The following is an 11,665-nucleotide window of genomic DNA, read 5'->3' as shown; positions in this document are numbered from 1 at the left end:
TTTGAGCTTCAGAGCGCGGCAAGGATTTAATTTTATGGCCCCCGGGAGCGTAGCCCCGCTGACTTATTGTGCTGATATGATTAAGTGGTTCGCTGACTCCGGCTTTATGACAAGTGCAGGATCCAGCGGGATTGCCATGGAATTGGGGACCGATTTGGCCCGGCTTTTGCCAGTTGATGGTGCATGTGAAGCAGCTTCTAACTTGTCGAAAACTTCCGCACTCGCCTTTAATGGGGAGGGGCTCTTTAAATTTCGTTTTGATTCGATTTCATTTGATTTGAGCCATACACCTCGAAAGTTTGGCCCTCCCCATGCACTTAAAATAAACCTCCATCCCCCTTCCCAATCGACCGGCACAATTGATTGAAATTAGATGAGCTTTTCATAATACAAGACCTAAGCCGCACTTCCCACCCCGAACAGCCATCTTCTGGGGATGTGTGTGCGTGTGGGTTTTCCATTAAGTTGGACCCGCTTTTCCTTCACCATTTTCCCCGTTCCCCATACGACGTTCCCCACAACTACCTGGTAGAAGTTTGTGCTTCCTTGTGCTCCCGTACTCCATATATACCATACCATATACCATCCTGCAGACTGCGAACCCGGGCCACGCTAATATCCCTCAAGTTGCCACCGACTTTGTGCCAAATTGGTTATTAAAAGAGTCAACTAGTACGAGCCAGAAATAAATTGAGAGCGAATTCCCTTGCACAAGCAGTTGGAAAATAATAATAATAATAAAAGGGGGCAACTTCTAGGGCCATCAGGATGTGTTGCAACTGCTTTCCGATTTTTCTTGAGGGCATACGACGACCGAAAGTATTCCCAAGTATTCTGACAATGTGTTTTCCTCACATGCGGGCGCAGCTTTATATATTTCTCTCCGAATTTCTGGCTTTCGATGACTTTGAAAATAGTTTTAAAAGTTACCAACTCGGGTGATGAATTGTTTTCGTAAGAAGCAAAATATTGAGAAGTAGTTGTGCCGAAGAAACTTTACTTAATTTCAATCTGATTGAATTTTCTGCGTGTAATAAATACCAAGAAATATACTTATAATTCCCCTTTTTTAGTATACTTCCATTAAAGAAATTATAAATAGCTCACTCTGAAATGGAATGCAAAATGTGAAGACTATTATAGGAAATAAGACGCACACAGATAGAAAGAGAGAGAGAGAGAGATGGCCTGCTCTACACCCCTCTCACTCTAATCTAAAGAATTGTCTTGCAAGAGGTCATTAGAAGCTTTCGAACTAATTGAGTAATTTGCTCACCTTGATTGCTTTCGAGGATAGTTTTATATGTATGTGTAGTTGTCAGGACCCTCGGCACACTTGCATCCTTTCACGCACACAGAGACACACAGCCCCACACACACATACCCATACACGCATATGCCGCCATTTGCTCGTTCATTATTTCGCACTAATTAACGTTTCGCGACAAAAGGTGGCGCTTTATTTTTACAACTGCAACTGCGTTTTACTGCTTCTCTGCTGCAACAGTTGCTGCACTGGAAGAAACATTTTATACAAATAAAATTAAATTTATACTTAAAATATATCTATTTAAGAAGGTTTTTAGCTAAGGTATTTTATAACAAGACAAAAGCTTGGCAAAGACATTAGGATCAATTAAAAATCATAAAAATTAAGGAATATTAAAAAAATACTTCATGGTGATATAATTAATTAACTAACTATATTTTTATCATATTTTAAATATCATATATTAATGAATGAATCTACGGAATTCGATAATATATAAATGGAAATAGGGAAAAATTGCCATTCATATTAATTCACCAATGAAATGTTGATGAATGCTTAGGGAATGAAATAAAAAGTTTATACCAAACAGGAAAATATTTAAATGATATTAATGAATGCATTGTTATGAAATTTCTTCCAGTGTACTGGCACCATGGCTGCAACGGGTATTGCTGCCACTTGAAGGCCACTCGACGGGGGCGGGTTTCGCCTTAATTGCTGTTTATGAGCGGGTTGGCCCAGTAATTAAACAATTTCTTTTGGCCCGACGAAAACAGTTTCACTTACGGCACCAAGTAGTAAGTTGGCCAACAGTTGGCTGGAATCACACGTACGCAAAAGCCACCCACAAAAAATACAGCCATTAAAAAAAACAAAACATGGTGCTTATTGAGAAATTCAAGATGACAAATAAATTAGCAAATTGTTGATTATATGTATGTGGCATCTAAGAAAGATTGAAGGCGTCCTTGGCTTTGGTGGGGCTCCCCCGGTCGTTCAATCCGGGTTATTCTAGGTAATCCCGGGTAGTCCTCTTAGACCCTTTCGGCCGTATTCCGCTCGATATAGTAGGGCGCCGCACCGATCCGTGTGCATTTGTATCTCAGTTTGCAGCATTCGGGGAAGGGATCGCTGGGCTGGATGCGCTCGCCGTGATTGCAGTTTTCGATGCGCAGTTTTCCGCATCTGTAAGAAAAGATAATCATTGAAGTATAATATAATACAAAAATTTAAGAAAAATGTTTGAGCTTTAAGGAATTTTAGAGCCAGAAAATAGCACCTATCACAGTTAAATGCAAAGGTAAGGTCCAAGTATGTAACGAAATCCCGTCAAAAGCCATTCCAAAAAGGGAACAAATATTTAAATTCAAATAGATGAACTTATATTTTTCTGGGTCTCTTTAAATACCGCTTTAATCAGGTTTGATTATAAAGAAAACTGAAAGTACATTGTTGTTGGTTCCCTGATGCTTCGGTATATCAAATCTGAACATAAACTAATTAATATTTATTCCTGGAATTCTAGCTACATAACTTTGTATATTTTGCAACTAAAATTCTGGTCAGTTTCCTTGAATATAATTAAATTTGTAAAATAAACTAATAAACATTTATTTGTAGCATTCCAGCTACATATTTGCATTTTGCAGATGAAGTGGTTGACGATTCCATGTTTAGTTGCAATTAAATTGCAATGAACCCCTTCATCTGATAACGTTTTGGCAAAAGTGACACATTGTTAGGAATAAAGCCTTTGAGTTTCAAAGATTGTGAAATGTTTGATCAAAGGAATTCCTTGAAAACTTTGCCTTAGCGTAAAAACGTTACCAAAAAAACACTTAAAACCTGAAGGGGAAAACCCATTTCGGATCTAGGGCAAAACTTTTAGTTTCCCTCAATTTAGTTTTGTCTCCCCCACGAATAGCCGCAATCCGAAGGATGCGAGATGAGGGACGTCAACCCCACAACATTCATTTAGCTCTCAGCTCTTTAGCTTGACCTAGAAATTACAGTCTCATCTTTTGCGCTACTTGGCGAACTCGAAACTAAAACTACAAACTCGGCGAGAAGTCGCAGTCGCAAGTGGTTGACACAGCGTCATCTTCGGCGCTACGTTGGATGTGTGTGTCTTATCAGTGGCGAGCGTGTGCCATCAAATACACTCGGAAAAAAGTCTTAGATTCGGAATATTATAAGGCACAGATATGGGTTTAAAATAACAGCATTGGATTTGACATATGGAAAGCATAATAATATTTGTTTGTATTGACATCAACCATTTGTGGTTATCTAGAATTTTGTATACTAACCCAGAGTTCCTATTACCCTTTCAAAGTTTTGTGCCTATTAAAAACTTTTAAATACAGCTATTTGAAAATATTTTCTAGTACTTGAACTCTTTGAAATTTTCTTAAAAATGAATAATAACATAAAAATCATTAGATTATAACTATCATAGTCATATGAAGACAAGTCATTAGTTACTGAGTTTCTTAAATTTAATAAAGTAACGCTTTAATAAACTATCCCAAAAAATAAATTTTTCTTAGACTTCCTACCCTTACGTATATTTTTCCAACTACCCCCTTGTTTCTTTTATTTGGTATTCCTTTTTTGACCTGGTCAAGATACTCTAAACTCACCCCTCGATAAATATTGAGCCATCCTTGTTGCACGTTAACCGTTGGCAGGGCGTGATGCCAGTTTTGACCCCCAACTCCAGGCTGTCTCCACGGTAAACGCATTTGCCAGGATTTTCTGTTAACACAAAACATATATATTTTTGTATATATTTATATATATAGAGAATGCACATATAGACGGATGAGCATCCGCTCACCTGGATCCGGTGGAATTAGGCCCGAGTAGCCGCTCACCTGAGCCAGCATCGAGAAAAGCAGGGCACCTGCGATTACCAATGGGAGCAGTGCATTGGGACTGGCGTGGCGATCCGGAGACATTGCGACCGTGTTCGTGTTCAAAACTGGACTGACTTGGACCCGGACTCCGATCTGCGTTGTCTACTCCGCACATAGGGCATACTCGTTGAGATTGCCGAGCTCTGAGCGGTTGTCGTCCCGCTTCCCCTGAAATAGCGGAGAGATTCATCAATTGTTTTTATTCCATACCCAGTATTCGGAAGGTATGATGTACATTATCGATATTTATACAAACAAATCGATTTTTTAATGAAGAAAAGAAAAAAAAATAGCATCAGTCTGATATATAAGCAAACTAATATAAGGAAAACCTTAAGAATCATATCATTGTTATATCATTATTAAACGAACACCTAGGGCTTAAGAAATGTATGAAATGTAATAATTTTTCTGTTGATATAGGGGCACCAAAACTACCTTTGCAGAACCATTATTAAAAAGACTGCATCAGAGGAATGTCATACACTTTTTATGTGAGACCATAAATACCCATAAGTATCCCCTAGTCGAGTCGCCTACCATTTGTGTTTGCTTGAGTTTTTGTTTTCGGGTCCGTTGATTATTGTGTATTACTATTTAATTGAAGACGCCACTTCAAGAGGCAACTCATCTCTATTTCTTGATTCTTAATTCTCTGGTGAGCGTTGCGGGGTCAGGCGGTTTATCGGGCGGTCTTTTATTACAGCACTTTAATGCCTCAAATTGTTCTAGAATGTTTGCACAATTAATGGCAAAAGCGGGACAGAGAGTGGCGAAATATAAATTGAGAGCTGGAGATAGAGATAGAGGGTCTACGCGTTGATGGGCAGGGAATCACAAATCGTTAATCTAGGGCTGGGAAAATACAGTGCTACATCAGCTTTTCCATTGTTTTACTAAATCGGAATTATATTATAAGGCGAATGATGTAATTTTTGTTTAGATTAAAAATGTAATATTATTATTAAATATTTTTTTAAATCAATGCAAAGCAGCTTACATCTTTTACTAGTGCAAGGCATATTTTATTTACAACTTCTATTTTTATTAAAATCAAGGGGGGTTTTAAGTCATGGAATCTTATGCAGCTTGAAGAAAGGAAGCTTAATGCATTCATTATAATTTTCCGGACAAGTTGTTTGTCTCAATTAAAAATTCACAAAGTTGGCAGAAATCTCGGAATACAGCAAAGTTCGCAATGTTGTGAGGAAACGTTAAAACGTTACATATATCTTCTTTGGCACTGGCAAAAGGTCTTGCCTGAAGTAGCTTTTGCAAAGAAGGGATTTCACTTGGCCACATTGTCAACATTTTCGGTTTAATCTTCGCTGCTTAGAAACTTTCTCAAACTGAAGAGCAATATTTACGAGTATATGCATATATGTGTACATGTGAAACCGAGTATAATATACCCCCATTTCAAGTAGTACATTTTACTTTAATTAAGCCATTTTTCTGCTCTATTCAATTAAGGGAAGCACCACGAATTCGACGAACCTATTGGCCAGACTCCATTTTCATTTACGCATTTAAAGAACTAGTTCAGTGGCAAATCTTAATGAAATGCATTCGTTGGCTTAACCCGCACACAAGAGCAGACAAATGTTGTGGCAACTTGTGCAATCCAATTGAGACGAGTCCTTCGACAACCCCGCACAATGTTTGCCCTGCTGGCTATTAAATTTTTAATCAAGTTAAAGTGTTGTCAAACACTTCATTCAGCCAGTTCCATTCAACCAGCCCCGGAGTTCCCATTTCCCATTTACCATTTTCGGTGGCAGTCAGAAACAGCAGGCAGATATCAGATATATATATATACATAGTATGTGGTGATATGGGAACATGTAACTTGCAGCTCCTAACTTCCACTACCACTCCCCCTCGACCTTCTTTTTCCGTTCATTTGGTGTCGTGTTAGTTATGCATGCATTCATTCGTTCATTCAGCGACATTCATTTCGTTTCATTGCATTTTCTTACAACTTTCCCTGGCATATGCCCCACTACCACCCACTGGCACCACACCGAGCCACCCATACTCTAAACCACCGTACACCACGGCGGCATAACCGCATTGTAGGAACCACTTCACCACTCCACCCACCATCGCTTCCTTTGCCTGCCGCCAATCCCTGTGGACACTTGTTCGTGTGCTTCCCCTTTATGATGTAAGGCTTTCTTTGCCGCTTTCTTTTTGTCCCCGATACCTCTTCTATAAGGGGTATATACGATTTAACACATCAATATATTACTTTTTTGTTCACCGATCCTGTAATATTATATCTTTATAAATGCCCTATACCTATACCTTTATGATCATTAAATTTACCCCATACCACTTCTATAAAGAATTCCTTCCAATATGCCTTCTTTTGAATCACTAAACCTGCCCAGTTGGAAAAGTATTAATAATAATAAAGATTTTTTAGTACTATACTATAATAATTATAATTTATAAATTAATAATTACAGGGTATTGGTCATTCGATCCCCATAAGCTACCAAATTCTGTGCCTTTCCTGTTCGCCTTTGTGGTAAATGAAATGCAAATAAATTGTCAACTGCAGCTAAATAAAATTTTAATTTATAACGGGTTTGACTGGCTTTCATTGTATAAAGGGTGGACCAAGGGGGTTGAACTACCGAGGGTATATTGCCCCAAGAAAGGTGAGTGCAGCTGAAAACCATCCAAGTAATTGAAACGGAAGAAAGATTTCCTTTGTCAATTGAATGCTGTAAATATTTATTGAACTCTGTCATTTCAAATAGCAGTATTCGATGTTTATTGTAATGAATAAGACAATGCCAATGCATATGGTAGTACATTAAATTTTAAGTGGTTACTGGTCTTTGGAAAGACACATAGAAAAATAACTTTTGTCTATCTAGCTATATAAATACATTTTTTACTGTTAATATTATTTTTTTAAGTTAGTTGTTCAGAGTTGGTTTACTAAGTGAATTACAAAGCATCTTGACTAGAGTGTGCATAATAAATCAGCGATATGTTATAAATGGCATTGAATGTTATTTCCATGGCAGGTCTTAAAAATAAATCGAAAGAGTCCTAATTTGTGTTTAGTTTCATTACCACTTAAACTTAAACTTAAACTTTAAAGTGATATTTATCCTTGAAGTGTACTGCCGTTTTAGTTTGTTTTAAGCGGGGCTATTGCCCTGAAAAGTTAAATTTGTATCGATTGGCCAAGGTCTTTGAGAAGCGAAGAACCACCCACCTTTTTTAGGTCTGCTCGCCGGGCACCAAAGTCGCAACTGCATGCGTTTAACAAGTGACCACAAAAGCGGGTTCGTAGCCCCCCCTACTGCTAATTTTTTCTTTTTTTTTTTTGGAACTGGACGGGACGACAAACATGCACACAGAGAGCCTCACAGCTAATTCGCATTTGATTATTTAAATTAGCGAAATGAGTGACAGGCAGAGTGAGGGTGAATACACGCGCTCAAATTGACCGATGTCCGAAAAGATCCAAAAATAAACGGCATAGTAGAGCGGAGCGACCTGGAGCAAATCGGACCATCGTTCAAATCGGCATTGTTAGTGCTTTGTTTGACCGCCGAACTGCGAGACAGCGAGACTGGGAGACTGCTAGACTGCGATTTCGCATTTTTAGAAAATGTATTCAGTGCAGGGGCGACATTCGCAGCGGCAACGAAAGCGACAGCCATAGCACACACACACTGGCACCTGGCATCCCCAATACATCCCCAGACAGCCACCCACACAGGTGCAGTTCGAGAGAGAGAGCTTTGAAAGGAAAGTGGAAAGTGGTCAAGAAGAAAGGCTAGAGAAAGCTAGGAAAGTCATCTCCATTTTCTGTAGTGCTGTGTGTGTGTTAGTGCGCGCCGGAAATGGCCAAATTAGTGACTTACATCTTCATCGCCAGCTCGTTGGTGCTATGGTATCTCCTGCTCTTCGGGGGCAGGGGCGTAGAGGCCACCAATGGGCACGGGGGTCAGCTGGAGGGGCGCGATTTTCACCACCACGGCGGCAGCCATCACATTCGTCGTAAGTACACGGTGATAAAAAGGTTCAACATAAAGAAAAATCTCACCAAAATTCAAGGAAACGGTGCTCTCAAAAAACGTCAGAATGTGCTTAATATCAAGAAAAATCCTTTTGCATTTTTGCCAGGGACGACGACGTAACATTTCTTTGAAGAAAATATCTGTCTTGTTTTGTAACCATGGTATCAAAAGTCATCATAAATTCAAAAAGATTAGTACCAAAATAGTCTGAATTCAAGAAACATTGTTCTTGATATTGAAACTCCTTAACTCAGTAATCAAAAAAGTGGAAAACTGCTTCACTTTTTTTTGCTAGTAATTAAATGTAATGTAATGCAATTTCAAATCCTTTTTAATTTTATTGGTAATCTTATAATCTTTAAGATTGTTAATTATTTTTAAAGATTAGGAAAAATACATTCATTTCGAAGTTATAAAAACTAATAGCGCATCAGTCGGAAATCAAAAATTTCGTTCTTGCTTCTTTAAGAGAAGAACAACAATCTATATCTTAATAACCTATAGATATATATAATCATGGTTCTTTTTTCCAGGCAACATCAACCACTGCTGGCGTCGCTACGATGGCTACAATCTGCAGAACACCGTGGTCAACAAAAAGGAGCAGCTGAAGAAGCCCTATGGCATACTGTGCAACTTCAAGTGCACCTGGTTCTTCACCGTCAGGTGGGTTCTGTAGTTGCCAATTGTTTTCAGTTCTCATCCTGATTCGAATCCTATCCTCTTGCAGCTTCCCCACTTGCGAGTTCATCTACGATTATAAGTTATCCTGCGTGCTGTTCACGTCACTGCCCGACTGTACCAGCGTCCAGTGCACGCTATTGAATTACTTCGAGTAACTAGTGTATTTTTTTAAGCCCTTTTTTTTTGATAGCATAAGTCTGATTAATACTAGATTTTATATGGACATGTAGAGAGACGGAGAGAGAAAGTATTATTAAATCAAAGACCTAATTTATGAATGCAAACTGTTTTATTTACCATAAGGTTTGTATTTTGAAGCCAAATGGAAATGGAACATAACTGTAACTAAATACACGCTTACAGTTTATAAAAGAAATGATTTTTCTCTCCATTATTAAGCAATATCATTTGGAATGTAAGAGACCTACTTGGCGTAATCCCCTTTTTGGAGAGATTGACTAGCCCTCCGATAAACCTGTCAGCCATTGTCTATTCCAATTCATTATTGTACTAGAACAAAGTCATTCCTCTAGCTGGTAACACATTCGGAGTCAAAGTTTACGACTCGCGTCTCACTTAAAGTTGCCGTAAAGCCAAAGAGTCAACAGTGCTGTTCGCACTCCATTTGATGGCAAAGTTGAAAAGCCACAAAAGCTATCAATGGACCCATCCAAAGCAGCCGAAACGTTTCAGGGCCCCTCTTTTGGGGAGGCGGTGCCACGCCCAATTACCTGGCCACATACCTGTAAGCTGGCCAAAAAGCAATCCACTTTTTGTAGTAAACAAATTTGAAACACTTTGTTACCAACGTCATTTTTTCCCGCCGCTTCGCAGCGCTACCCCGTTTTTGCCCAGTTCACGGCAGCTTTTTAGCCCGGTTAAAAGCGATATATCCGCTCAACTTGATGGCCAAAAACGACGGCGCCTGACGGGGGGGTTGAGTTAACCAAACTTGGTTAGTTCATGGACCTGAACTCCTGGCCCCAACCAACAGCCGCAAATAAATCGTTCGACATTTATAAGCCAGTCAAAGTTATGCCAAAGCGTTTCCTGAAAATTTGTGTACCCAGTTTTTCCGAAGGGAAGAGGAACTCTGGTATTGAAATGGGTGTGGGGAGGGGGTTGGGTTGTCAGGTGCTGGCTAAAAATAAGATAAATTATGTGGCTGTAGTCAATGGAGCTGTTAACTCGCGCACCTGCGATAGGGTTCCCATTCCCATTACCAAAGTCCTCCATCCCTTTGACCAACCAAGTGCTCTACAAAAGCGTAAAGTGGGTCTTGAAATTCGAAAGTGGAAAGGGGGTCGCCAACTCACACGCTTTAATTTTGGCCTGGGCCAGATGGGGCCGCACTTTAATGGAATCAAACGAAATGGCATTGATCGCTGAAGGCCAACGGACCCGCACCAGAAGGCAGAAGATCAACTCGATTCGGTTTTGTTTGGTTCGGATCTGTCAGTCAGTTGTGTCAGTGTTCCTAACTGGGATTTGGGTCGTGGTCGTTTCGTTGAGCGTTTATATCGCTTCATAAAGAGTGTACATATATATGATTGTATGGTGTATATGGATGGAGATCGGATCGCTTGGGGAACTACGCGTAGTGCGTAGTTTGCTTTATTGCATTGGGTGCGTTGGCGGTGGCGGTGGCTTCTATTTCAATGTTGATTGGCAAATTACGGCAATTTCTGGGGGCTGGGAATTAGATTATTTTTAAATAGTTATAAACAAATTAATTGCGCATTACGACTGAATTGTGCAACCATCTGTTGGGGTTAAACGAAGCAAGCATTGCGGAGTGCCCATGTAAGCAGATTACAATCAATTATGTAAAAATATACGTGTGCTTGCCCTTTTTCAAACGTAAATGCGCCAGCGGAACTTTAAATATCTTTAATTTTTAGCCTTATATAGAGTATAAACTTTTATAACAAAATTATTCACATATAATAACTCTTGATAATGTACTTATACAACATACAAAGCTGCACATAATTCACTTCAATATATATTTGGCAAACTCTGTGTGATTCACCGCGTTCGGTCTGCAACTGAAAATGTGATTCATAACTCAATTTCATATTGAAAATGTTGATATTTGGCATTTGATTTGAGTGAATGATTTACTGACTGAGTGATTGACTGATTATGCCGAGTTTAAGTGACCCAGCAGATACGCTAAACATGTTGCATTCCCCGAGTTTATGCATTCATAGCATCCCATCCCCATCGCATTTCCATTTCACATCACATTCCCCAGCCAGCCCCTTCCTCACCTGAATTGGGCGATAGCTGACTGATTTTCCACACAAAAGGTGGCAACAGCCGCAACTACAATCCCATGAGATTCGAAACTGAAACCGAAATGGAAACCGAAAACGAAACCGAAACGGAAAACGAGGATGGCAAAGTGTGACTGACTCTCCCTATTGCTTTGGTTTTGCACTGAGCAAAAATTGATTTACTACTTATTTTACATATGATTTACTAGTAGTAAATTGCTACATATAATCAAATTATTTTTGTGAAAGTAACCTACAAATTTTATAAATGGCGCCCAACGTGGGGCATCGCTTATGATGCATTGCTTGCTCTACTGTTTTTATTCAGTTTATTGATTATATTTAGGTATCTTTGTTTTTCTCCGTGTGGTAATCATATTAGAGAGCAGGAGGTGTAGAAAATGAAGAAGAAGGAGGCAGATGGGGTCGCATACCCACACAGTCTCACGCGATAATTTATCAATT

General features: G+C 39.3%; 2 protein-coding genes across 3 annotated transcripts; one reads left to right on the top strand and one right to left on the bottom strand.

Annotated features, from left to right (window-relative positions):
• Nucleotides 1-2,135: 2,135 nt before the first annotated feature.
• Nucleotides 2,136-7,484, bottom strand: LOC108021833 (uncharacterized). 2 transcript variants are annotated; one of them, XM_017090637.3, is made up of 4 exons: nucleotides 7,427-7,484; nucleotides 4,113-4,359; nucleotides 3,916-4,030; nucleotides 2,136-2,458 (listed from the first exon to the last, which is right to left on the bottom strand). In XM_017090637.3, the coding sequence occupies exons 1-4, from the start codon at nucleotides 7,467-7,469 to the stop codon at nucleotides 2,285-2,287; spliced, it is 579 nt and encodes a 192-aa protein (XP_016946126.2). In that variant the 5' UTR covers nucleotides 7,470-7,484; the 3' UTR covers nucleotides 2,136-2,284. The 2 variants fall into 2 exon arrangements, with proteins under 2 accessions (XP_016946126.2, XP_016946127.1); XM_017090638.4 differs by lacking the exon at nucleotides 7,427-7,484 and having other exon boundaries at nucleotides 4,113-4,308.
• Nucleotides 7,485-7,715: 231 nt separating this feature from the next.
• On the top strand, nucleotides 7,716-9,199 carry LOC108021834 (uncharacterized). The gene is made up of 3 exons (XM_017090639.4): nucleotides 7,716-8,217; nucleotides 8,771-8,903; nucleotides 8,968-9,199. Exons 1-3 carry the CDS (start codon nucleotides 8,061-8,063, stop codon nucleotides 9,074-9,076), a joined length of 399 nt encoding a protein of 132 aa, XP_016946128.1. The 5' UTR covers nucleotides 7,716-8,060; the 3' UTR covers nucleotides 9,077-9,199.
• The last annotated feature ends 2,466 nt before the right edge of the window (nucleotides 9,200-11,665 follow it).

This window comes from Drosophila suzukii, chromosome X (assembly GCF_043229965.1).
Source record: "Drosophila suzukii chromosome X, CBGP_Dsuzu_IsoJpt1.0, whole genome shotgun sequence".
NCBI lineage: Eukaryota > Metazoa > Arthropoda > Insecta > Diptera > Drosophilidae > Drosophila > Drosophila suzukii.
Note: the sequence above shows the minus strand (reverse complement) of the source record. Positions and strands in the feature narration are given on the sequence as shown.